The sequence below is a fragment of the Somniosus microcephalus genome, chromosome 2 (assembly GCF_052327205.1).
Source record: "Somniosus microcephalus isolate GS21.2 chromosome 2, FLI_Smic_1.0, whole genome shotgun sequence".
Classification (NCBI taxonomy): domain Eukaryota; kingdom Metazoa; phylum Chordata; class Chondrichthyes; order Squaliformes; family Somniosidae; genus Somniosus; species Somniosus microcephalus.
The window spans coordinates 153971867-153998424 of NC_140988.1; the positions used below are offsets into that span (position 1 = coordinate 153971867).

Genomic DNA, 26558 nt, shown 5'->3' on the forward strand with positions numbered 1-26558 from the left:
AGAAGAGGACCAGCAGGTAAGTGGAAAAAATGTAATTGTAGGTCTCTTTGTTGGGCAGGAATGCTCTTCCAGGCTTGACAAGGAAGCCCACGGACTCCCCAGATTCCCCATCCATTTCAGGGATGCCCCGTTCCCAACCCCACTTTAAAATTGGGTCCAATAGTTCAGTTTCATCAGCAAGGGTCAGTTCATTAAGCTTATTGAGCTTGCAAAGATTAATTTACAATATGTTGTCAGAATCTTTTCTTGGTATTGAAAATACAATGCATCTTTCTTCATAGAATTACTGCCTTTTGTTAAAGCATTTTTTAACATTTGTTATTACTGGTCAATATTATAAACTTTTTTTTATTATACAGCCATCCAGAAAGAATGGCTATCATTCTTCAACTAACATAGAGAAAGCAATTCAGGAGTGCTCTGTTGAAGATACAACATCAGAAAGGTAATCTACCCCAACAGATTTGAAGAATAAAGAGCTAGGTTGCTAGGTAACCAGGATCCTGCATCATATCCACCTGCTCAAAATAGTCTGTTCAGTTATTTTAACTTGCCATTATTGTAAAATTTAACTTCACAGTAAAGACTACATTATGCTTTCTGCATTCCATGGCAATGAAGAAAAATAATGGTGAATAGTTCTTGGGTGAGACATGGTTAAAGGCTACCTGTAAATTCAGTGCAGGTACTTGCAGTTTTTAATTTAAAAGCAAACCTATTTTTCAAATTAATTTCTGAACTTGTGACCAGTGTACATGTTTGAGGTCCAGTAACCTTTTAAAAATGCAATTACATATTAGTGAAGTGAGCACCCAGATATTATTGCAATAATATTCCAGGAATTATTTTTTAAAACTCATGACATTTTTGATGTTATTGTTAGAAACTTACAGGTTATTCCTCAAAATAATATTGTTCACGGCATTAAAAGTAGACATTCACAGATTTATTAAGCACATGACAACTTTTATTGACAATAATTAAATATACACTTAGCAGCATTTACGGCAAAACCTTGAGTTTGCCCGAGGATCCAAAACCATGTTACAGTTTTGAGCTTGGTTTCCAGTTTGATAAGGCGTTAAACAAATTCTGAGGTATTTCCCCCAACACCCACTTTTTGTATACCCATTTTCCAATCCTGCTACATGACAATTTTACATGTTTCAGCATTACTTAATTCTCTTTCTGTCCCTTTTCAATAATTTTAGTTTTACAACTCCCTAACTTTGGTATAGTTTTCACCCTGATTGATCTGTCAGTTAAATCATTAGCCTGAAAGACAGTTACTGAAATTCATGAACTAACCAAAGGCCGTCTAACAAACTGCAAGGGTGTTACTTTCCCACCACCCTAAGCTGTATTACTTTGACAGATATAGCCTTGCCTTTGCATGCAGACATTTGTGTCTCTGATCAATACATCTATTTCCTGCCACATTCAACTTTGCAGACATCTAACCATTATAAAGAGGTTACATACTCCTGCTTCCCTGTGAAGTTGGGGACGAATAGCCTACAAGGTGCCGTTCTGTCTACACACCCACTCAGGCCTATAAACTCTCATGGTCTTAACTTAACTACAGGGTCTGTTTATATCGAAGTGATAATTAGACTGCTAGTGAGATCAGTTACAATTGAAGTGTTACTGGACACAGTTCATGTAAAGAGAAATCAATAGCAGTACTATCTGATTAACACTTTCCTTACAATACCAAAAACTTTTATAAATACTGTGTGCAGATCTCATTCCACCAAAAATTAATGTTTAAAGTGAAAAGTTTATATGTATGCTTATTATATTTAAACAGAGCTCTTGTCTGAATGATAACCTCAGTACAAATATTATAACACATTCATATTTGAATCTGTATTAAACTACTTAATCATTGAATGCCAGTTTTACTGGAGCAATGATGGGTTATGGAAACTTAATATTATTTGCCTGAAAAGTACCAGACCTATTATAGATAGTGATTTTTGATCCCACTGTGGTTAGTTGTCGGTGCTTCATGGAATGGCTCAAAACCACAAATTTGTGTCGGCAATTTTACATCAACCCTTATCCTATGTTGTGATTATCATGATTATTTTATCATGTGCGAAATGCAGATTTGTGCTGGCAATACCATGTTAAATGACAGCAGTGTATTTGTTCAATTCCGCTAGGGTACCCAGCCTGTCGCACATGAAGAACCTAGAGGAGGATGAGATTACCTGGGGGAGTGATGACCTTCCAATTGATACTCTGCAGGAGGATCATTCACCCATAGGTAAAATAGAATTATTCTTTGTCTAACTATGTTAACATAAACTTTTATGGCCATTATTGTAAATTTACTGAATTTTCAGTAATTAAATTATGATTAAAAAGTGACGTCATTCAGAGATAATACGAGTTTTCATTCAAAGATTTTTTTTTTGCCTCAAATACTCACGACAGATATTTAGAGTGCAAGATTTAAAGTACGTTATAAAAAATCTGATAAATACTCAAGGCACTATTTTCAAAGGGTTCGGGTTGGAAGTGAACTCTTTCCACTCCAGATCCTCAAAGCCTGTAATTTTTGACAGGAGGCTTCCTGCGTGCGAAGGCCTCCTATCGGAAAAAAATCTACGCTGTTACCTGAGGGCTCCCGAGGTCCGAACACTTCCAATCCTGGGCCTCTCCACAGTCGAAATGCGCAGGGCCCACGTATCCCAGGGGCGCATGCGATTCGCAAGCGTCCCTGGGATCACGTGTGCCAGGCGAGCCAATGAAAGAAGGGAATCCCCCTTCATACTTTTGACAGATAGAACTGTCAAAAGTCTGAATGGGGATCACTGAAAAAAGACACTAAAACATTAAATACATTTTTTTAAATCACGTTTTTAAAAGGAGTTAAAATTGCATTAAATATTTTAAACAAAAATTTAATTTTTTGAAAAAATAATTTGTTTTTACAGGGCTAACAATAAACTTACCTTTTTTAAAAGTATTTTAAAATTATAAAAGCCTTATGCCTGCTTTTATCAGGTGTAAGATTTCTAAGGGTTTTCAGTGGGCAGAGGTTCTGCAGAAAGCGGAACCCTCCACCTGCAGAGGCCCTTCTCCAGGGCAGGTGTCCAATCTGTCAAGAGCATTCTTGACAGATCGGAAATGCCAGTTTTCAGCACATGCGCTTCGCATCCTGAAACCAGCATTTATGATGTCCCTACAGGTGCGTACACAGCTCGTAGGCATCGGAAAATATGGGCCGATATCTCCAAGAGGTGCTGAACCGCCATCAATACGGAAGCTTCTGTTTGCTGGCATTGAGATGCTGTGTTGTTAGTAGTTATATCATTATGTTAGTGAGGTTAGTTTCTGCTCTGCTAGAATCCATGTAGGTGCTATTAAACAACGAGAGACCAGCATGTTTATTAGCTTTAAAGATTTTTTGCGTAGAACTTTTAACAAAAGCCTCATGTGAAAGTTGAAGATAAATATTCAATTAAACAGTTTTTAAAAATGTATTTTATCTAAGTGCAAGTCATTTTGTAGTTTCATCCACTCAGTCTACATAGTTACTATGGTAATGGCTCAGGGTAGACTATAAGGGGTCAAAAGTCAGCTGCCCTGGCAGCACACTCCGGCTTTATTCTGGCAGGAATGCGCTGCAAATTAGGCGAAACACATGGATTTGCCAGGTGGCGGCCTCGCATTGGGGATTCCTCGAGGCCTTGTAAGGGACAGAGCCTCTACCTGCCCTAAATAAGGTAAGCAGCATAAGAGAGGTTGGGGAGGGATTTCAAACCTTGCATAGCTGACAAAATAAGCATATAACTTGGTGTATGCATTTCTGTGCGTGTAATTGCATTTGATTAAATACACCTAACTTTACATTGTAATAACTCAAATTATTTTGCCAAGAACTGCACTAAAAACTGTGGGAACATAGTTTTGCTGAGCTCCATTTTAACAATGATCATTGCATATCTGCATTATAAATTAATAATGCTGTATTTTGTTTTATTCACTGTTGTTGGATTATTTTGAGTTGAACGCAGCTTTTTTTAAACTATTGTAGATGAATGGCCAATAACTAAAGAGAAGCTTGCCACGCTTCCTACTGTAAAGGTGCCCTGTGGAAGCCAGTACACAGGCTCCAAACTGGAGGCAATCATTAAAACGTTGTGTGGACTGCTAGAGCAACATATTCCATTGCACGAGTTTGAGGTGTGTGCTGCATATTCAGTTATTACTAAATGCAGAAAACATAGTTCTCTTTTGCATTGTATAAGAATCATGATGCTGTAATTTACACTGAAACTGCTCTGTGTAATTGGCTGAGTCCAAGGCAGCCCCCTCCCTGCAAGGCTAATGCTGGTAAGTAAATACAGTGTGCATTTGGTAGCTTGCACGTATTTGGTACTACAGTTTCCTGCAAAACTTGGAGTGCCATTCCAGGTGCACAAGCACATACTGATGCATAGCATGGGATGTCCATACATGTAATAGTAGCACAATAGGGCTGATAAGTGGCAGGTAACATTCGTGCCACAGTCATTGCCTGGCACTTCTATCTCCAACAAACAAGAGTCTAACCACCGCCCCTTGACATTCAACGACATTACCATCGCCGAATCCCCCACCATCAACATCCTGGGGGGTCACCATTGACCAGAAACTTAACTGGACCAGCCACATAAATACTGTGGCTACAAGAGCAGGTCAGAGGCTAGGTATTCTGTGGCGAGTGTCTCACCTCCTGACTCCCCAAAGCCTTTCCACCATCTACAAGGCACAAGTCAAGAGTGTGATGGAATACTCTCCACTTGCCTGGATGAGTGCAGCTGCAACAACACTCGAGAAGCTTGACACCATCCAGAACAAAGCAGCCCGCTTGATTGGCACCCCATCCACCACCTTAAACATTCACTCCCTCCACCACCGGCATACCGTGGCTGCAGTATGTACCGTCTACAAGATACACTGCAACAACTCGCCAAGGCTTCTTCGGCGGCAGCACCTCCCAAACCCGCGACCTCTACCACCTAGAAGGACAAGGGCAGCAGGTGCATGGGAACACCATCACCTCCAAGTTCCCCTCCAAGTCACACACCATCCTGACTTAGAAGTATATCGCCGATCCTTCATCGTCGCTGGGTCAAAATCCTGGAACTCCCTACCTAACAGCACTGTGGGAGTACCTTCACCTCACGGACTGCAGCGGTTCAAGAAGGCGGCTCACCACCACCTTCTCAAGGGCAAGAAGGGGTGGGCAATAAATGCTGGCCTTGCCAGCGACGCCCAGATCCCATAAGCGAATAAGAAAAAAAACTCCACTTCACAGAGAAAACAGGAGCATCATTAACTTGGGTAATGTAACCTTGTTCATACCAGTGATTCACTGTTCAGTGCACTTCACTTGTGCATTAGATTGTAATGAAAAGAGACCTCTTGGGCTGCCTGTCACTTCAACCAACTTGGCTTCGTTGTCTATGTTTCCTTGGTATCACCTAGAGAGCAGCCAATCCTTCTCAGAGGAGAGGGAATTATACTAACTGGATAGTCCCTCTTGAATTTGTACCTCTTCTGGTAGTCGGGGGGGAATATAGTGGTAAACTTTGTTTACTTTCCTTTAGTGCAAGGTTGTGATGGAAATGTTTCTTTGTAGATTATGTATTTGCATTTTGTTCAGAGTAATTCAGTTAAATTATAATTGTAATAATCATATTTCCAAATTAATCTTTCAACTGCACCACAAACATTTTTGTTGTAGTTGTCGATCTTCTTTCTTAAGAGAAAAGCGTAATTATTTTAAAAATTCATTCTCAGGATGTGGGCATTGCTGGCAAGGCCAGCATTTATTGCCCTTGAGAAGGTGGTAGTGGCAGTGAGCCACCTTGTGCGGTTTTTGATACCGCTGAGTGGCTTGCTAGGCCCCTTCAGAGGGCAGTTAAGAGTCAACCACATTTACAAGAGACTGGAGCCACATATAGGCCAGACCAGGTAAGGATGACTGGTTCCTTCCCTAACTGGCATTATGGTTACTTTTACCGGTAACAGCTTTTTTTGACTTCCAGATTTTAAAAAAACTGAATTCGGAGTCTCAAACTGCCATGGTGAGTTTTGAATTTGAGTTCTCTGGATTATTAGCCCAGGCCTCTGGATTACTAGTTCAGTAACATAACCATTGCACTACAGTACCCACTTAAATGCTACTTTGCCAGTTTGACATTTTATTTCATCACTTATACAAAATATTGCATAATATCTTGATTTACAAGAGCCAAATTCTTCTAGATTTATAATGTACATGTTTTAATAGCATCTGCAAGATCTGAAACCTTTGGATGACTGTTTGATTGGACAAACAAAAGACAACCGGAGGAAGAACCGATATAAAAATATACTGCCATGTAAGTACTAAGACACGGGGGGGGAGGACGGGGGGAAATTCAGTTGGTTGTGCCTCCCGTTAGCGCCTTATTCAGCGGGAGGTTAGTGGTGGCTCTAACTGGTAGCGCCCTGCGGCGCTGGCGATGACATCATTAGCGTGCGCAGCACCCCGCTCACGCCCCAGCTGCGATCTTCGGGAGTGCCCCCAGACTTTCCGCCGGACGCTATGTCCAACGGGGTCAGGGGGGCGTACCTGTGGCCGGGGAGGCGCAATTTAAAGGCGAGGTGCGGAGCGGCCATTTTGTTGCTGGCCGCCTGCCAGCACCTGCCTGCGCGCCCGTCCCAGACCTCCTGAAACGACCCCCCCCCCCCCCCCGGCGGAATGCTGGCTGCGCTCCAAGAGCCCGTCACTTCTCTTGAGTGCCGGGCTCTTTTGCCTGCACTCCCGATCCCCGGGGGCCCAGCTGGGCCCCGGGTCGTGCTGCACAAGGCCCCTCCCCTTTAAGAAGGGGAGGAAGGCCTGCAATACTGCGGTGCCCCAAGAGGGATGCAGGGCGCTTCCAGTAGCGCCCCGCTTCCCCCTTGGGGCGCAACCACTCAATTTCTGGCGCGGGGGCGCTAATTTTTCCGGGGCGGCGAAGTTAGCGGGGCACTACGCAATTTTTATCCCAGGGTTTCTACTAGAGGCAATTTCACTTTATTTATATTAATTGAATATTCCCACAATGGTCTTGCATATAACTATCATTTAAAACACATCAAAGGTATTCGATCTCCAACCTTCAAAGCTCAGAAAAGTTGACTAACGGGCACAAAAATTGGCAACACAGCCCCAAAAAGTTGATAACCCAAAAAACAAAAAGCAAATTGTATTGATTTTAATTTATTAGAAATATTCAAAATCTGGAAGAAATTTATAGGAAATGGTAGAGAACAAAAATAAACAAAGATAATTTCTCCAATCTTTTTGTTTGTATTTGTAATAACAGATTTAGATAGCAGAGAATGTGGTGTAAGGATAATGCACTGCATCATTGATTCAAAACATGAACGGTGGGCAACTGTAGATCTCCTAATTGGGAGTCACTATCTTCCTGACACACTGGAGCATGATTGTTTCTGTGCTGCTAGAACCATAGAAATGTCATCTCTAACACAAATGGATGAATAGTGTGCATTGTAATGATTCACATTCTGGGGTATTACAAGATTATGTCTGAGTTAGGATGAGCTTTCAAAACTTTTAATCCCAATGGTAGTTCACTTGTCATCAGATGATTACATTGGACAAAGTGGGTCTCTGGAGGGAACACACTTAATGGGCCAACTGCTGACTGTTGCTTACATACTTGCTATACTTCTGAGAAAAGAAAGTTTTTGTAGCTCAGCCTCGGGTCACAGCATCTCGCCTGTCCCCTTCCTCCCCCGCCCCCCGCATCTGCTATTCACAAAAGCAATACTTTTAAAGAGTAGGAAATTTATTTAATTGCCATGTAGAAGGAAACTGTTGGAATTCAGTATTTAATTTATAACTTACACCCTTTTTATACCACTTTGCAAAACAAGGACGCCATTATGTTTCTATAATTTTTTCATGTAATATACTTCCAGTTGAGTATTCATAGAAATATTAAGGCATGGAAATTAATGTAGACATACAATTAATTATATATTTATTAATTGTAGATGATGGCACACGTGTTCCTCTTGGAAAAGATCATGGCTACATTAATGCCAGCTTTATAAAAATCCCAGTGGATAAGAAAGACTGTACATACATTGCATGTCAAGGACCTCTACCTCACACACTGGCAGACTTTTGGCAAATGGTTTGGGAACAGGAGTCTAATGTCATTGCTATGATGACCCTGGAGGTCGAAGGAGGAAAAGTCAAATGTCAAAGATACTGGCCAGAACTTCAGGGGAAATCAATAATAGTAAACAACAGGATTAAGATAATCCTTCAGAATTGTCAGCCACTGGAAGACTTTATTATTCGGAAAATCGATATGAATGACTTGCAGGTATGTGCAAAATACATGAGCTAAATTGTGATTGTTTCTTTACAATAATGCTTATAGTACCATCAGTTTCTCTGCCAACGCACATTATGCCACAATGCTAGAACATGTATTCATGTGTAATAGCTTACATGTTGATGTCACAGTTGTTAAGTCTGTGAGTTGTTCAAGTAATTAATACTCAGACTTAATCAGTAACAATAAAACAGGTCTTTACTGGTTGGAGGTAGGGACTACACTGAATACAAGATTACTGCACAGTGCTTATATACCGGTGTGTTCACCCCCGGTATTACGTCTACAGCAGCCTGAGAAAGTAGTACATCTCTTAAGGTGGAACAGGCTTAAGCTCTCTTAAGGTGGAACAGGTTACATACACAACAACAGTCTTGGCTAGATCATTAGGGGAGGGGCCAGCTGCCGAGTGAGTCATTCTTGTGCCTCTAGTGCCGGCTGCAAAAGGCGCAGGCTAAGGTCAGTCATTCAAATGAGGTGGGAGGAGGTGTTCCTGACCCTTCTGCCTCAATTTCATACAATATTGTCTGAGATGTCCATTTTGAAGCGCTCCCAGAAGAAATAGGCCTCAAGGTAAATCTGTTATTTTGTTTGTATAAGGGCACATCAGGTCAAGGATCAGTACTGGAGTTCTTCTAACTGCTGTTTTAGGACTGCAGCCAGTAGGTCCCAACAGCTGTCTTTCCTCCCCTAATTCTGGACATTTGGCACTGCCAGGGACGGGCCTCCTCCAGGGGAGTGCCAGGCCTTTTAAATTACCTGAATCCACAAAGGTGGGTTCAGATCATTGCAAGTGGAACACACTCAGGTTCAGGGCCCATAGGAAAATCAGCCCTCATGTCTCCATTTGAGTATTTATTTAATGTTTCATGGCGGGTGTTGTTTTGTGGTTTAAGTTCTGTTACCAAAACCATTCCTTTGTTTGTACAGAGCGGTGAGTCACGACAAGTAACCCATCTAAACTTTACTGCCTGGCCAGACCATGGGACTCCAGAACAACCAGAACAGTTAGTTGCCTTTCTCAGCTACATGAGACACATCAAACGTTCTGGCCCCATAATCGCCCACTGTAGCGCAGGGATTGGTCGTTCTGGGACCCTTATTTGTCTAGATGCAGTGTTGGCATTCATCAGCCAAGGACTTGATGTAAGTATTTCTTCAAAATAGAGATTTATATGAAATCCTCTTAACTCCCCTCTCCAGGGACTTGAGCACATAATCTAGGCTGGGACATCAGTGCATTACCGAGGGAGTGCTGCATTGTTGGAGGTGTAAACTTTCAAATGAGACAGTAAACTAAGGGCCCACTGCCTGTTCATGTGGACATAAAAGATCCCATGGCACTATTCAAGGAAGAGCAGTGCCCTGGCTAACATTTATCTCTGAATCAGTACCTCCTAAAACAGATGAATTGATCATGTATCTCATTGCTGTTTGTGGGACCTGGCTGTGTGCACATTGGCTGCCATGCTTGCCTATGAAACTACAGTTCAAAAGCTATTCACTGGCACTTCGCGATTCCCTGAGAATGTGAAAGGTGCTATATAAATGTAAGGACTTCTTTCTATTCTTTCCCAGCAAAAATAATCTGCACTCAAAATCATGTGCTTTGGTATCTTGGTACAAAAGCCATGTTACACTATCATTTTGCATATAACAAACCATGTTACATTGGAAAAATAACCCTTAAACTCAGGTGCACATTATGCAAAAGTATGTAATATGCAAAAAAAATTAGATACTAGGAGAAGTAAAAAATTACAGCAATGGGACTATTAAATAATTAGACACAATTGATCTCTGCAATCTGCATCCAAACTGGGAAGTATTGGTAGTGGAATTTTGGATTGGTGTCCAGTGAGATTGTAATAATGTACTAATAGAAGGGAAAGTTAGGGCCAAAATCAAGTTGAATACCATGGGGTTCACATTGATTTAAAAAATCACTACTAAAAGTGTCTGAACCCTCTCATCCATATATTGTGCAGCTGAAAATCCACCTTCTTTTGCAGTGTAATCCCACCATAATTTTGGGAAGAATATACTAGAATGGCTGGGAAATAGTCTAGGCCCCTGATACTCTAGTTCCCAGCTTAGTGCCAAAGAATGGCACTGTGGAGGTGGCAATTCCGTCCAGCCTTTACAACGCCATCTCATCGTAAGAGGGTGTAGGGGCTCCGACAGTTCACAAACTCCAAGCCGTTATTAGGCCACAAAGTATGGTCAGAGCAGGTACACCTGGTGGGACAATGCGTGCTGACCAACCAAGGAGTGGATATAGGGGCCACCTGCGGCTTCAAGCTGTGGTCATAGATTGGACCCGCAAAGATTGGGTTCCCAGAATATAAAAGAAATTAAATGGCCCTTTTCATAAGAAAGCGACTAGTTTGAAGGTCGAGAGCTGGAGAGACAGTTTGAAGGTCGAGAGCTGGAGAGACAGTTTGAAGGTCAAGAGCTGGAGTGACAGTTTGAAGGTCGAGAGCTGGAGAGACAGTTTGAAGGTCGAGAGCTGGAGAGGACAGTTTGAAGGTCGAGAGCTGGAGAGGACAGTTTGAAGGTCAAGAGCTGGAGAGGACAGTTTGAAGGTCGAGAGCTGGAGAGGACAGTTTGAAGGTCGAGAGCTGGAGAGACAGTTTGAAGGTCGAGAGCTGGAGAGGACAGTTTGAAGGTCGAGAGCTGGAGTGACAGTTTGAAGGTCGAGAGCTGGAGAGACAGTTTGAAGGTCGAGAGCTGGAGAGGACAGTTTGAAGGTCGAGAGCTGGAGTGACAGTTTGAAGGTCGAGAGCTGGAGAGACAGTTTGAAGGTCGAGAGCTGGAGTGACAGTTTGAAGGTCGACAGCTGGAGAGACGGTTTGAAGGTCGAGAGCTGGAGTGACAGTTTGAAGGAGCAGAGCTGGAGAGACAGTTTGAAGGAGCAGAGCTGGAGAGACAGTTTGAAGGTCGAGAGCTGGAGAGACGGTTTGAAGGAGCAGAGCTGGAGAGACAGTTTGAAGGAGCAGAGCTGGAGAGACAGTTTGAAGGTCGAGAGCTGGAGAGACAGTTTGAAGGTCGAGAGCTGGAGAGGACAGTTTGAAGGTCGAGAGCTGGAGTGACAGTTTGAAGGTCGAGAGCTGGAGAGACAGTTTGAAGGTCGAGAGCTGGAGTGACAGTTTGAAGGTCGACAGCTGGAGAGACGGTTTGAAGGTCGAGAGCTGGAGTGACAGTTTGAAGGAGCAGAGCTGGAGAGACAGTTTGAAGGAGCAGAGCTGGAGAGACAGTTTGAAGGTCGAGAGCTGGAGAGACGGTTTGAAGGTCGAGAGCTGGAGAGACGGTTTGAAGGTCGAGAGCTGGAGAGACAGTTTGAAGGTCGAGAGCTGGAGTGACAGTTTGAAGGAGCAGAGCTAGAGAGACAGTTTGAAGGACGAGAGCTGGAGAGACGGTTTGAAGGACGAGAGCTGGAGAGACGGTTTGAAGGACGAGAGCTGGAGAGACGGTTTGAAGGACGAGAGCTGGAGAGACGGTTTGAAGGACGAGAGCTGGAGAGACGGTTTGAAGGACGAGAGCTGGAGAGACGGTTTGAAGGACGAGAGCTGGAGAGACGGTTTGAAGGACGAGAGCTGGAGAGACGGTTTGAAGGACGAGAGCTGGAGAGACAGTTTGAAGGTCGAGAGCTGGAGAGACAGTTTGAAGGTCGAGAGCTGGAGAGACAGTTTGAAGGTCGAGAGCTGGAGTGACAGTTTGAAGGTCGACAGCTGGAGAGACGGTTTGAAGGTCGAGAGCTGGAGTGACAGTTTGAAGGAGCAGAGCTGGAGAGACAGTTTGAAGGAGCAGAGCTGGAGAGACAGTTTGAAGGTCGAGAGCTGGAGAGACGGTTTGAAGGTCGAGAGCTGGAGAGACGGTTTGAAGGTCGAGAGCTGGAGAGACAGTTTGAAGGTCGAGAGCTGGAGTGACAGTTTGAAGGAGCAGAGCTGGAGAGACAGTTTGAAGGACGAGAGCTGGAGAGACGGTTTGAAGGACGAGAGCTGGAGAGACGGTTTGAAGGACGAGAGCTGGAGAGACGGTTTGAAGGACGAGAGCTGGAGAGACGGTTTGAAGGACGAGAGCTGGAGAGACGGTTTGAAGGACGAGAGCTGGAGAGACGGTTTGAAGGACGAGAGCTGGAGAGACGGTTTGAAGGACGAGAGCTGGAGAGACAGTTTGAAGGATGAGAGCTGGAGCGGAACCCGGTTACCAGGATGCCAAGTTGGACAGCCAGGGTTAATGTGCAGGCCAGGTGTGTGGAAGAAACCGAGGGGAAACATCGAGAAAAACTGAGAGGAAACATCGAGAAAGACAGAGGAAACATCGAGAGAGACTCAGATGGAAACATCAAGAAAGACTGAGGGGGCACTTTATTTATTTAATTTTATTAATTTATTAATTCATTAATTAAATTTATTTAATTATAAGTTGTGAGTTCCTCACGATGCTCTCCCAGTGCGGCCACCCTGTAACCAGAGATTATTCTAGAAGTCTGGGTAGAAATATCAATGTAATTAATGTAGAAATTACTTTTTTTACATTATTGCTTGTTCATTTTATGTGCTGTCTTTTTTATGTCTTTTATTTATTTTATGTCTGCTTTATTTATATTTGAAGTATGTATACGTGTATATGTCGGTATGTGTTTTTTTTGTGATGGCGCCGATGAAGATGGCTGCCGTCCTTGCGAGCTCCGTGCGTACCAGGCAGCTAAGTGTTCTTGTTGCTTGGTGCTCTCGGCTCGTCAAGAAAAAAGCATTTCACTGACTAGATTACACTTCTTGTATTTAGTTATGTGACCAATAAAATTGAAATTGAAATGAAAAAATTGAATTGAAATTGGGCAGCTGGACTTGGTTGGGAGGGGGAGGGGTCAAGCCACCCCAGGTTTGGGCCATTTATGTCAACATTGCTGCAACTGCGAGCATCCTAGATGCAATACTAGTGGCTCAGGCACCTGTCAATGGTGAGAAATGAAGAGTGCTCCCCATGCTATACAAACCTTGGTGGGGGCAGTGGGATTTGGAGGTACTGAGTTTGGGTACTGTGTAATAACCAAAGGAGTCCAATTTCACGAAAACCAATGTATTTTTAATACAATAAGTATGGAAAAAATTGTCATTAGAAATTCAATCATCACTAACAAGCTGGCGTACTTGATAGATCGCCACAAACTCCATCCCTCTCCCTGGCAACTGTCTGAGGCTGAACCAGACTGTTGGCAACCTTGGTGTCATATTTGACCCCGCGATGAGCTTCTGACCACATATTCGCACCATCACTGAGACCGCCTATTCCCATCTCTGGAACATAGAAACATAGGAGCAAGAGTAGGCCATTCGGCCCCTCGAGCCTGCTCCGCCATTTAATGAGATCATGGCTGATCATCCAAATTCAGTACACTGTCCCTGCTTTCTCCCCATATCCCTTGATCCCTTTAGCCTTAAGAAATATATCCAACTCCTTCTTGAATATATTTAATGAATTGGCCTCAACTGCCTTTTGTGGTAGAGAATTCCACAGGTTCACCATTCTCTGGGTGAAGAAATTCCTCATCTTTGTCCTAAATGGCTTACCCCTTATCCTTAGACTACGACCCCTGGTTCTGGACTCCCCCGCCATCGGGAACATCCTTCCTGCATCTAGTCTGTCTAGTCCTGTTAGAATTTTATAAGGCCAATCGATCCAATCTCTCCTCATATGTCATTCCTGCCATCCCAGGTATCAGTCTGGTGAATCTTCGCTGCACTCCCTCCATGGCAAGAACATCCTTCCTCAGATAAGGCGACCAAAACTGCACACAATACTCAAGGTGTGGTCTCACCAAGGCCCTGTACAACTGCAGCAAGACATCCTTGCTCCTGTACTCGAATCCTCTCGCTATGAAGGCCAACGTACCATTTGCCTTCTTAACCGCCTGCTGCACCTGCATGCTTACCTTCAGCGACTGGTGCACAAGGACACCCAGGTCTCGTTGCACTTCCCCTTCTCCCAATCTATTGCCGTTCAGATAATAATCTGCCTTCCTGTTTTTGCCACCAAAGTGGATAACCTCGCATTTATCCACATTATTTGCATCTGCCCAATCACCCAACCTGTCCAAATCATACTGGAGTTTCTCGGTATCCTCCTCACAGCACACACACCCACCCAGCTTTGTGTCGTCTGCAAACTTGGAGATATTACATCTAGTTCCCTCGTCTAGATTATTAAAATATCTTGTGAATAACTGGGGTCCTAGTCACTGCCTGCCACTCGGAAAAAGACCCGTTTATTCCAACTCTGCTTCCTGTCTGCCAACCAGTTCCCTATCCAAGTCAGTACCTTACTCCCAATCCCATGTGCTTTAACTTTTCACACTAATCTCTTATGCGGGACCTTATCGAAAGCCTTCTGAAAGTCGAAATACACCACATCCACTGGTTCTCCCTTATCTATTCTACCAGTTACATCCTCAAAAAATTCCAGTAGATTAGTCAAGCACCATTTACCTTTTGTAAGTCCATGTTGACTTTGTCCAATCCTGTCATTGTTTTCCAAGTGCTCTGCTATTACATCTTTTATAATGGACTCTAGCATTTTCCCCACTACCGATGGGGAATAGTGGGGTTACATTAGCTACCCTCCAATCCATGGGAACTGTGCCAGAGTCTATAGAATTTTGGAAGATGACCAGCAATGCATCTACTACTTCTAGGGTCACTTCCTTAAGTACCCTAGGATGTAGATTATCAGGCCCTGGGGAATTATCGGTCTTCAATCCCGTCAATTTCCCTAACACCATTGCCCTACAAATACTGATTTCATTCAGTTCCTCCCTCTCATTAGACCCTATGTTCCCCGACATCTCTGGGAGGTTATTTGTGTCCTCCTTTGTGAAGACAGAACCAGAGTATGTATTTAATTGGTCAGCCATTTCTTTGTTCCCCATTATAAATTCCCCTGATTCTAACTGCAAGGGATCTACGCTTGACTTCACCAATCTTTTTCTCTTCACATATCTAGAGAAGCCTTTAAAGTCAGTTTTTATGTTCCCTGCAAGCTTACTCTCATACTCTATTTTCCCCCTCTTAATTAATCCTTTTGTCCTCCTTTGCTGATTCCTAAACTGCTCCCAGTCCTCAGGTTTGCTGCTTTTTCTGGCCAATTTATATGTCCTCTCCTTGGATCTTATGCTATCCCTAATTTCCTTTGTTAGCCACGGTTGTGCCACCTTTTTTGTTTTATTTTTATGCCAGACAGGGATGAACAAATTCTGTAGTTCATCCACGCGATCTTTAAATATTTGCCATTGCCTATCCACCATCAACCCTTTAAGTAACTTTCCCCAATCCATCCTAGCCAACTCGCGCCTGATACCATCGTAGTTTCCTTTATTTAAATTCAGGACCCTAGTCTCTGAGTCAACTACTTCACTCTCCATTTTAATGAAGAATTCTCTCATATTATGATCGCTCCTCCCCAAGGGGCCTCGCACAACAAGATTGCTAATCAATCCTTTCATCACTCGACTCCACCCCTGCCTCAGCTCACCTGCTGCTGAAACCCTCAGCAATGGGGCGGGGGAGTCCACAGTGCGGAGCAGTGAATGACTGATCACAACTTCAGGTTTTCCGCGTTTAGATGCACATGTGCTAAATCCTGAAGTTGCGGTCAGTTTCAGAGGGGTAATGATGGTGAACGCTGACATTTTGACGTTATTACCCACTGCAAATTCCGGGCCAATGTGTTCAGACACCCAAGAAATAAATCCAAGTCATCTATGGTTTAGGAATTTGAGGCTTTGTCCGATGCGTTTGTTAAAATTACTTGAGGATCTAATCTTTAGTAATTGAGGGTAAGATATCCCTTCTTTTTTGCCTCTCCCATGGCTATATACAGAACAGCTCACCAAAAACAGAGGCATCAATTACAAATACTTGGCCCATAGTAATACCTTTACTTTCAAAAAATTGTAACATTCTCTAATGCAAAAGGACATAGACAGGCTAAGTGAGTGGGCAGAGATTTGGCAGATGCAATATAATGTTGGAAAGTGTGAGGTTATGCACTTTGGCAGAAAAAATCAAAGAGCAAGTTATTATCTAAATGGAGAGAAACTGCAAAGTGCTACAGTACAAAGGGATCTGGGGGTCCTGGTGCATGAAACACAAAAAGTTAGTATGCAGGTGCAGCAGGTGATCAGGAAGGCCAATGGAATCTTGGCTTTTATTGCGAGGGGGATGGAGTATAAAAACAGGGAAGTCTTGCTGCAGTTATACAGGGTATTGGTGAGGCCACACCTGAAATACTGCGTGCAGTTTTGGTTTCCATATTTAAGAAAAGATATACTTGCTCTCGAGGCGGTTCAGAGAAGGTTCACTCGGTTGATTCCGGAGATGAGGGGGTTGACGTATGAGGAAAGGTTGAGTAGGTTGGGACTCTACTCATTGGAGTTCAGAAGAATGAGAGGCGATCTTATCGAAACATATAAGATTGTGAGGGGGCTTGATCGGGTGGATGCGGTGAGGATGTTTCCACTGATGGGTGAGACTAGAACTAGGGGGCATAATCTAAGAATAAGGGGCTGCCCTTTCAAAACTGAGATGAGGAGAAACTTCTTCACTCAGAGGGTAGTAAATCTATGGAATTTGCTACCCCAGAGAGCTGTGGAAGCTGCAACATTATATAAATTTAAAATGGAGATAGACAGTTTCCTAGCAGATAAGGGAATTAGGGGTTGCGGGGAGAGGGCAGGGAAGTGGACGTGAGTCTAGATTCAGATCAGCCATGATCCTATTGAATGGCGGAGCAGGCCCGAGGGGCCGTATGGCCTACTCCTGCTCCTACTTCTTATGCTCTTATGGGAGATGACTAAAATGAAATCTGAAGGAAGTCATCCAACAGATTTGCACATGGCAGATGGTATGAAATTTGCTGGGAAAATTCCTGTTAGCTATTTGTCTTAAAATTATTGATATAAATTAAAGCCATTAGCTCATCCTGTCATGCAGGACATGTATAATGTAGAATATTTTCACCTTCAGCTAAATCTGGAATCTTCTATGTGTATGTTTGTGTTTAATCGATATAATGCACCACCCACTGTGCCAATTAACTATACAAACCAGGATGGCCCAGGTTCAATTCCTGGACTGTGGTGTATTAACTGATCTAAACTATGGCAGCAGTAGAACACCATAATTGGCCTTGGTGCCCCTGAGCTAGGGAAGTGAAAATTTAAGGCAGGGTTCAGCTCCCAACCACTTTCCTGTGACTACACAGATGTGGATATCGAGTGAGAAGATGCTCAGGCTTGGCTGTGAGGCCCATAAAGTGTCTGTTGATATTCACTGTCTAGGCTTATGTATGGAGCTTGGCCCTGTGTATGAGTGCCTGTGGACTGTTAGGGCCTGCAATACTGTACCCCAGCAAGCAGTGGAGTCTTCTGGAGGGAAGAAAAATGGAAACATAACTTTTTTTTTAAAAAAAAGCACAGGATAGGTTTTCTGTATTTAATTTGGGGTACTACACCTGCTGAAAATGTGTTTTTTTTAGTGTATGTGGAACTGTACAGCATGTTTTGATTAGAACTGGTTCCAGGGCTTTTTCATCTGGCGATGGCTACTTCAAAAGGGAGGTGGCGATCCAGATGGTGTGCAGGTGGTGCACTGGTGCTCACATTCAGCAGCAAGAAGGTTTCTTCCAAGAGAAATATAAGTGAGACCACTTTACCACCCTTTGAACAGACAAGCAAGTTTTACTGCAGACCCTGGATACAAGGATATGTAAAGAGCTTTCATTGTGAACATCTGGTAATAATGACGGTGAAGTTTAATGACTACAAGCTCTGGGGGGGAGGGAGGGGGCTGGGTAGCGGGTAAAGCAACTAAGTCAGCATGTTGGATCCTGCAGACTACAAATAAATCCTCAAGTACTTCACATAAGGCCACAATATTATAATATTATTAAATGGTGCACAATTCCATCAGCTGGTGAGGAAAATGTTATTTTTTCAAGTTACTACAATCTCATTTCCTGCTCCCTTCACCCCCCATCAAAATCTTTACATTCTAAAGTTTCATAATTTTACACTCAGCCAGCTATCATAAGTTTTTTTCCTACTGAGATTATTTCCATTTGGTCCTGTTATGAATGTTGAACTACAGGTTGAATCTGGATGTAATTAGGTGGAATGCTTCTATGGCTGGAGTTTTCTGAGGTAAGCACAGGCGGGTTGGAGGCGTGGGGGGGAAGTGAAAGTTGAGAAAATGTGAACCCCGACCCCAACCCGCCCACTTTCACCTTTCACTCAGGAGGGACGAGGGGTGGGGGCGCGCTGCCAAGAGGCTGGTTGGTAATTTACATATGATAGTAAGGCCTGAAGCCTCTACTTTAACCTGCTTTGCAGGTTTTACTGCAGGTGGCTGGGGCTCAGGTTGTGCGAGTGGGACCCGGCAAAATCCAGCCCTATACCTCAATGTACTTATTATGGAAGTTGCAGTTTGCAATCTCAAATCTAACCTAGACCCAGTTAGTTGAATAGCATGGAATTTTAATTCTACATTTGTTAGCTCAAAGTTGTTTTATTGTGTGGCAATTCAAAACTTGAATCAAATAGAAAAAGTTTGATTATACCATAAAGCTGAAGGTCTATTTCCAGCATGGGACTGTAATCAAAATAATTGAATTACTCGGCTGCCTGTATCCTAACTCGCAAAGTCCCATTCACCCATCACCCCTGTGCTCGCTGACCGACATTGGCTCCCAGTTTGGCAATGCCTCGATTTTAAAAATTCTCATCCTTGTTTTCAAATTCCTCCATGGCCTCACCCCTCCCTATCTCTGTAACCTCCTCCAGCCCCACAACCCCCGAGATCTCTGTGCTCATCCAATTCTGGCCTCTTGCATATCCCTGATTTTAATCACTCCCCCATTGGCGGCCGTGCTTCCAGCTGTCTAGACCACAAACTCTAGAATTCCCATCCTAAACCTCTCCGCCACTCTACCTCTGTTTCCTCCTTTAAGATGCTCCTTAAAACCTACCTCTTTGACCAAGCTTTTGGTCATCTCTCCTATGTGGCTCGGTGTCAAATTATGTTTGATAATCACTCTTGTGAAGAGCCTTGGGATGTTTTATATTACATTAAAGGCTCTATATCAATGCAAGTTATTTTGATGTCCTGTTGTTAAGAAATGTATTTTAGAATCTAGGACTTAATTACAAAAGTGGATCAAAAAGCAACAAAATGTGAAGTATTTCTGTGTACGTTATATAGCAGCAAGGCAAAAGTTACAAGAAAGTAAGATTTGTACCAATCCCTCTGCTCTCCACAGACTCCACATGAGTGGAGGAAAACTGACACATCAAAGGTGCTCCTGCTGTTTTATCTGCCTTACAGGATCTCTTGAAACTCAGTCATTTGCAGGATTGTGAAATCTAGGTTTGAAAAATGGCTCGACTTGATTGTCCTTGACTTGAGATGGTAACAAGGGACACAATTTTGGTATTGTGCTGTTATTTGAAATAAAAAGATCGAAGTCCCTAGGTTGCATGTTGAAAATTCAGATGGGTTTGTGTTTCTGATCATCATTCTTCTGAAAATTAATTGAATGGTTGAACAGCCTGCCAACTATTACAAAAGCAAAATACTGCGGATGCTGGAAATCAGAAATTAAAACAGAAAATGCTGGAAATACTCAGCAGGTCAGGCAGCATCTGTGGAGAGAGAAACCGAGTTAACGTTTCAGGTTGATGACCTTTCATCTGTTCTGACAAAGGGTCATCAGCCTGAAATGTTAACTCTGTTTCTCTCTCCACAGATGCTGCCTGACTTGCTGAGTATTTCCAGCATTTTCTGTTTTTATTTCAGCCTGCCAACTATCTTGGCAACACATGGAAAATGACAGCTTGGGTGATGTACTGGAAGGTAGCTGTCATACATGGAACCGGAGCCCAGCGTAAATCAGAGGAGAGCGAGAGATGATAATGCCTGCTTTTATGGGTTTTTAGTTTGAAATCTTTCCTAGGTTGTATAGTGTCCTAACTGCGACTGTTTTATTTGTTTGCTAGGCACTTTCTAACTTCCTTTTGTCTGCCAACAGTTTAACATTTCTCATATTGTTGAAACTATGAGATGCCAACGACATGGGATGATCCAGACTGAGGTGAGCTTTCAGGAACATAAAACTTGTTCCATTGCTGAGTCAAAAAGGCCCTTACAGAGCAGAGTAATACTATCTTGTGAGCTGGTGAAATCTCTTGAAGGATGAAAGAACATAACTGAAGATTTTCAGGAAGTGTGCAACAGAGTTGTGTTCTGGTCTTTTTACAGTACACTACTTACATTAAATTACATGTTTTGTGAAATGGAAAATAAATACAAAAGTTACTTACAGGTTCTGATTTTGCTTCTGCTCTAAATCACCATAAAATTGTTAGGGAAAGAAGAACCCCAAAATGCTGGGGACCAGAGATATTGGAGAATGGGAATATCATTCATCAAGGGCGGGGCGGGGGGGGGAGGTGGTTCGGGTGGATTCCACTGGGATTCCATCTCATGCAAAAAGTAGAAGCAACTCCAGTCTGTGGCTGAGGCAGAGCACAGGTGAGTCTTTCACCCATTGCCCCTGCCTCCACATAAGAAGATACATCTGGGGAATCCATTACCTTTTAATTTAAAGGATTTTTGCTCCCTCCAAAGAGTTAAGTAAGTTACTTCATCTTAGCTGAGGAAGGGCCTCTGCGATCCCCTAGCAGAACAGTTGTGAGCCACTCTGACTTGCACCTCCTGAAGAGCCTTTACAGATGCAGGCTGCCAGCTCTGAATATAATGATCCCACAATTTTGGCACACTCTACGGCTTTCAGTAAGGACGGACAAGAGCCATGCTCCATTGCAGTTCCACCAAAGGATGAATTCCCAAAACTTCAACCCTGTTTTTCCACAAAAATGAAGAATGCTGTTGAGATGCATAACTAAGTAGTAACAAATAATTTTGTGCTGTAGTCTCTGATGGTACTGTTGTAAAATGAATAATATTTTAGTTACTTTAAATATTTGTTCAGTTAATTTTTACTTTTCCAATCTAGTTGTCATTATATCCCAGATAATTTCATAACAGATTTCAGAAGCATTACGTAGTAGACTTTTTCATCCCCAAGATAAATTGATGGGAGTTTTTTTGGTTATATAGCTCTGATGCATTATAAACCCACAAGAGTGCATTTATTCTAAAAAGGCTGTTACTGTAAAACATGCAGAGTTCTGTAATTGTCAGAGTAGTATTTCCAATCATGCTTTTCCTGTACTAAATATCTTCAATGGAAACCAACTAAATGTTACTGAACTTTGTAATACAGCCTGTTCAGTGAAATTCCATTGTAACAAGTTTAATGGGCTAATACCAAATCCAGTCCTGGTCATTTATGAGTTGTTGAGGTGGATGGCAGGTGGGCTATTACATGTCTTACTGTGCTCAGTAATGACATTCTGTTCAACAAAGTACAACTTTTAAAAGGTTTTATGTTTTGCTATGTGTAGGCTCAGTATGTATTCTGCTATCAAGTCATCCTACATATTCTTACACAACTTCAGCTGAAGGAGAAAGAAACAGCAAAGGCACAATGAACTTTTCCAAAATGGCTATAACTCTGGAAAGTTGTCTCCTTACAACAGGAACAAAACTGCTCTTGTCACCAACATACCTGCCTTATTCTAGAAATAGATAAATACTTGGTATTATTTTGACCTCAAAGACAATGTGAATTTGTCTAAAGAACTTTCAGGAAAAAAAGACAGAATTAAACAAGATATTGTCAAAAGCTGAATATTTTGTAGTTGCTATGGTCTATTACGAATTGTAAATGTAAACTTACTAAATCAGTATGCCTTATGCAAATATTGAACTGTGGTAATATTTAAGAATTCATGACAGCTGCTGCATTTGAAACACACACATTGCTAATGTTGACCATGTTACAGGTGTGTTAAGTACAAAGTGTAGTATTTGTTGGAAACTGTTCAATGCATTTTTTTCTTAATTATTGTATGGTTACCACTGTATAGACAAAAATGAAAACAGTATTGATTTTATGCCTTTCATGGGATTATTTACAATGGCAGTGAAAGATTTCCTGTATAATACAATTTTTAAACTCCTTTTCATTTATAATGTTTCTTGTACATATTTACATTTAACAAATTTATCTGGATATATCTAAATGTATCAGCAACTGGATGCTCCAAAATTGTAAATTTAAAAAAAGTGGAACTGCCCAAATGGGGGGTGCTTTGTTGTTAAAAGTAAAATCTGTAATTCTATTTTTCTGAAATCATAATTGCTGGAAAGGAATCTGAAGGTTTTTTTTTGTTTCTCAACTCTCTCTTGCAGTTTGTACATGATGTAAGCATGTAGATCAAATAGGAAGCACAGTTATTAGCTGGATGATTGTTTCTTTCTAAAATGGGTACTGTGGACACACTTGTGTTTGTAATGCTGTGTAGTCAAAGTTCAAATATGGCCAATTCTGTGAGAGGTGCTGCACTTCTGCTCGCTGCTCTACCTGTTGTATACAGTTATGTTGCAGCAATGCTCATGGAAGCAGACCCAACTCCAGCAACAATGCTCTAATATAAGTAAGGTGGCACTAATGCTTTCAGTTGCAGCGAAATGCCTTTTTAGCTCCTTTGCTGTCGGGTAGTAGAGACGATTTTACCGGATATCTCATGCTGCCATTTTTTTCTGGCCACGGTCAGGTTGAGCTTGCATAATATTACATAGTAACAATATGATTTCCACATTGCTGGTCTGTGCAGACCTTTCCCAACTGTCAGGAAGAGGCCTAGGGCCAGACGATGAAAGTTGCAAATGTGACTTTGCATGTTTCTGTTGCTTTCCCATTGTTGCTGGTGCTGTATATCTCAATTTCCTAGTGGAAAATGGATTCCAGAGTATCGGGAGCTAAAACCACGCAGAAGCATTTTACATAGAAGTGATACCACAACATAAGCACAGCAGTAGTGTTTTCACCATATGGCGTAGTTCAAATATTACCTTTGTCTAAGCTTCTTGCTTGCATATTATCCATTTAAAGTAAAAGAGAAGAAAGGGTCTCAAGCTTGTGTATTTGGAATTACTTTAATCTACTCTCCCTCTTAAGAATCTGATCAGTTGTAACACTTAGAGCTAAGTACCTGGCTAGATGGAAGTTGCAGAACTGCAGCATGTAAAACCTGGAGTGTGTGTGTGATCATTTATTTTTATTGATAGTGATAACTGCAGAAATTCAAGCAACAAAAGGATGTAAAGTGGTGTAATTAATCAGTCATCATAACCAAGCTGGTTATAGATACCACAAGATCTCAAGTTCTCTGTTTCCAGGGCAGTATGTCCATTGTCATTCTTCTACTTCAGGCCTTCTTGTACACAGTGCTACCATCTCAGCTCTGGTCTTCGATATGTGACCCATTGCATCACTTCTCAAGGGTACCAATCTTCAGAAATGCACACCTACAGATATGTGATCCGAGGTTCAACCATAGTCATAAGGGCCACACTGAGGATCATTATGATGAACTCCTTTGAGAGGGGAATGGCCACGGCCCTGGATTATTCAGGCCTCAAACTAAATTGTATGTGACTGGCCATGCATTGATTTATTGGCAATAGTTCTACACCAGGAATTATGCATACTGATCTGCAACGACCCAGGCCAACACTTCATGATGGTGATAGATTTTTAATTGTGACTCATTATTGGTTAAGCTCAAGGGAGTACGTTAAAATTGTTTAGCAATCCTAGGATGTTCTGTTGTTCAACTACCACTGCACTTTAATTTTTATATTAAACCAAAGGGGAAAAATAGTTCTTTGGAAAGCTATGATGTAATTACACTTCAGCCAGAATCAGACTGGGAAACAAAAGTTAAATAAGCTTTATTTACATTGTAATTTCTACACAACAGTTTACCGCATAGCTATCAATCTTATACCAATGATTCCCTGGTGTTTCACCTTACAATCTAAATGCATTATTGTCCAATAAAAACATTGCCCAATTAAGCCTTGCATGTTGAAGGCAGACCATCACTTCTGATCAATGACTTTGAATTTCATAAGCAGAACCGGTACAAATCATTTTTTCCTGTAGCCCATTTAATTAACCCCCTTACCTCTCCATTTGCTGTTGTAAAGCATCCAATTATCTTTATAAATACTATTAACCTTATTATTTTGGCCTAGCTACTAATTTGCACTGTCCCTTGCTCGCCATTACTGAACGGGAATGTTGGTCCTCCTTCTACTAGACCTCTTGTGTCTGTCTTAATTATATCAAGAAATTAGCACCGTGTGCCATATTCTGGATGCATGGTCCTTTAATTGGCTGCTGTGATTTGACTAAGCAATCTGAGCTGCTGCTTTCCATCAAGATTTCATCTTTGTAATGTGTTACGGGTAAAAGCCAGCCGGAAAGAAAATACTTTATTTTTAAATATTTCCTTAAATTCAACATTCTAATTCAACAACTGTTGACTACCTATATGACTTCATAAGTGTATATGATTTTATTTTGGTTAATGTTAGAATATTCAGGCTTTCTTTTGGGCACAGACTGCTGGCCTATCCATGGGACTCTTCTAAGCCTCGTAACAAGGTTGAAGTTCCCTTTTTACTATTACAGTATTTTATCCTGTGTCCCTTACTCGTCTCACTGCTCTTTTTTGTCTGTTTTCTTTTACCTGCTAATCCTGTCTTGATTTATGGATTAACTCCTCTGAGCTTGTTCCCATAGAGTGAAGAGACCACACAATGAAAGAAAATAACTGCTACAGCAGATGTTAACCCAAAAGAGACCAAATAGGATATAGGGAGAAAGTGCACTTAGGATATTACTTCTTGTATATTCTGCAGATGGTAACCTCGTTCCTGCTTGATATCCTGCGGACACCTAAATCTCCTTTCATTAACCTACAATACAACTCACAAAGCCTATTTTTAATTTAGACCAAAAATTGCATAGGCAACAGGTATCAGGATTCAGGTAACAAACAGATCCACCCACCATTATGACATCAAAACTTTACTATTAGTTTGCTACCTTATAATGCATTCCTGTCTATCCCATACAATCTGTATAATCATTAGAATCAATGTCCTTTAACAGTAGGAGACTCCATGTCATGATGTGGGTCTCAAATTAGCAGTATGACATACTATTGCACACACAAGAATTCAATCAAATATTTATTATTTTTATCAGGTACTGTACAGAAGGATTTTTGTTGCTTCTGAGAAATGGTAAGTACTCCGTTATTCTTTTCCACAATATGCATCAGGCGATCCCCTCTATTTTAGATAAGGCTATGAGTATTGTTCCAGTAAGAGCAACAGCAAGCACAACACCTAGTATTATGAAATTCTGTGAACCCTAGAGACAGAACAGTTACATTTTTTTTAAAAAGAGCAAAAATAATTTAAATAAGCAATGCATCTGAATTAAATTACTAAAAGGTTAGTGATTGGTGGGCAATTACACCAAAGTGAACAGTAAAATAAATATATATTTTTAAATTACGCTGAGATTCTGGGAGTGGAGGAGAGCTTGCGTGCTTGAATTTTTAGTCATCCAGCTCATGGAGTTGCTCTTTTTGTACACAGGCACTTATGTTTTTGGGCATTATGCAAGAAAATCTACTTTGGTTCAGTGTCACAGACCACTCCTGTAAACAGACCTTGCATCCCTTACAAACTGGAGTATGTCTAAACCTCCCCAACATCAAAGTAAACGACCAAGGATCAAACAGCAAATCCTTGGCGTGGTGCACTGGCTTACTGGAATGTACAATATGCGACCATGATTCCCCTTTCTTGGATAGGTGAATTGTATGTACACACTATCAGCCAATTTATTTAACTTAGAGCAGATAAATGAACAGTATTCAATACCATGGGTCAGATTTTACTGTAGCAGGGCATCTAATGGCATCTTACTGTTACCTTAGACTTGCCCTTGCATGTTTTTAGATTTTAAACTTTATTGCGAGTTGCTGAAAGGGCGAGCTGATAACATCGCAGTGAGGGAAACCAGCCATCTGGGACCTGAGTGAACAGGGCAAGCAACTGTGTATCTCTTTAACCAATCAGATTGAAGGATTGAGACATAACAGCACAAGGACTG

The 26558-nt window shown here is 41.9% G+C and overlaps 2 protein-coding genes across 7 annotated transcripts in view; one reads left to right on the top strand and one right to left on the bottom strand.

Annotated features, from left to right (window-relative positions):
• ptpn13 (protein tyrosine phosphatase non-receptor type 13) overlaps positions 1-23493 on the top strand; it is a 358778-nt gene extending 335285 nt beyond the window's left edge. For all 6 annotated transcript variants that reach the window (XM_085963776.1, XM_085963803.1, XM_085963794.1 and 3 more), the window contains 8 exons: positions 360-445; positions 2169-2272; positions 4049-4197; positions 6293-6383; positions 8050-8387; positions 9330-9545; positions 20484-20546; positions 21922-23493. In XM_085963776.1, the coding sequence (XP_085819902.1) occupies positions 360-445; positions 2169-2272; positions 4049-4197; positions 6293-6383; positions 8050-8387; positions 9330-9545; positions 20484-20546; positions 21922-22008 (1134 nt within the window). In that variant the 3' untranslated portion in view covers positions 22009-23493. The remainder of the gene's footprint in view (positions 1-359; positions 446-2168; positions 2273-4048; positions 4198-6292; positions 6384-8049; positions 8388-9329; positions 9546-20483; positions 20547-21921) is intronic.
• An 807-nt stretch (positions 23494-24300) lies between these two features.
• The window catches only part of LOC147123030 (transmembrane protein 144-like), a 131942-nt gene continuing 129684 nt past the window's right edge, over positions 24301-26558 (bottom strand). Inside the window, exon 10 of the mRNA XM_085963837.1 lies at positions 24301-25808. Coding sequence (XP_085819963.1) covers positions 25713-25808 — 96 coding nt within the window. The 3' untranslated portion in view covers positions 24301-25712. The remainder of the gene's footprint in view (positions 25809-26558) is intronic.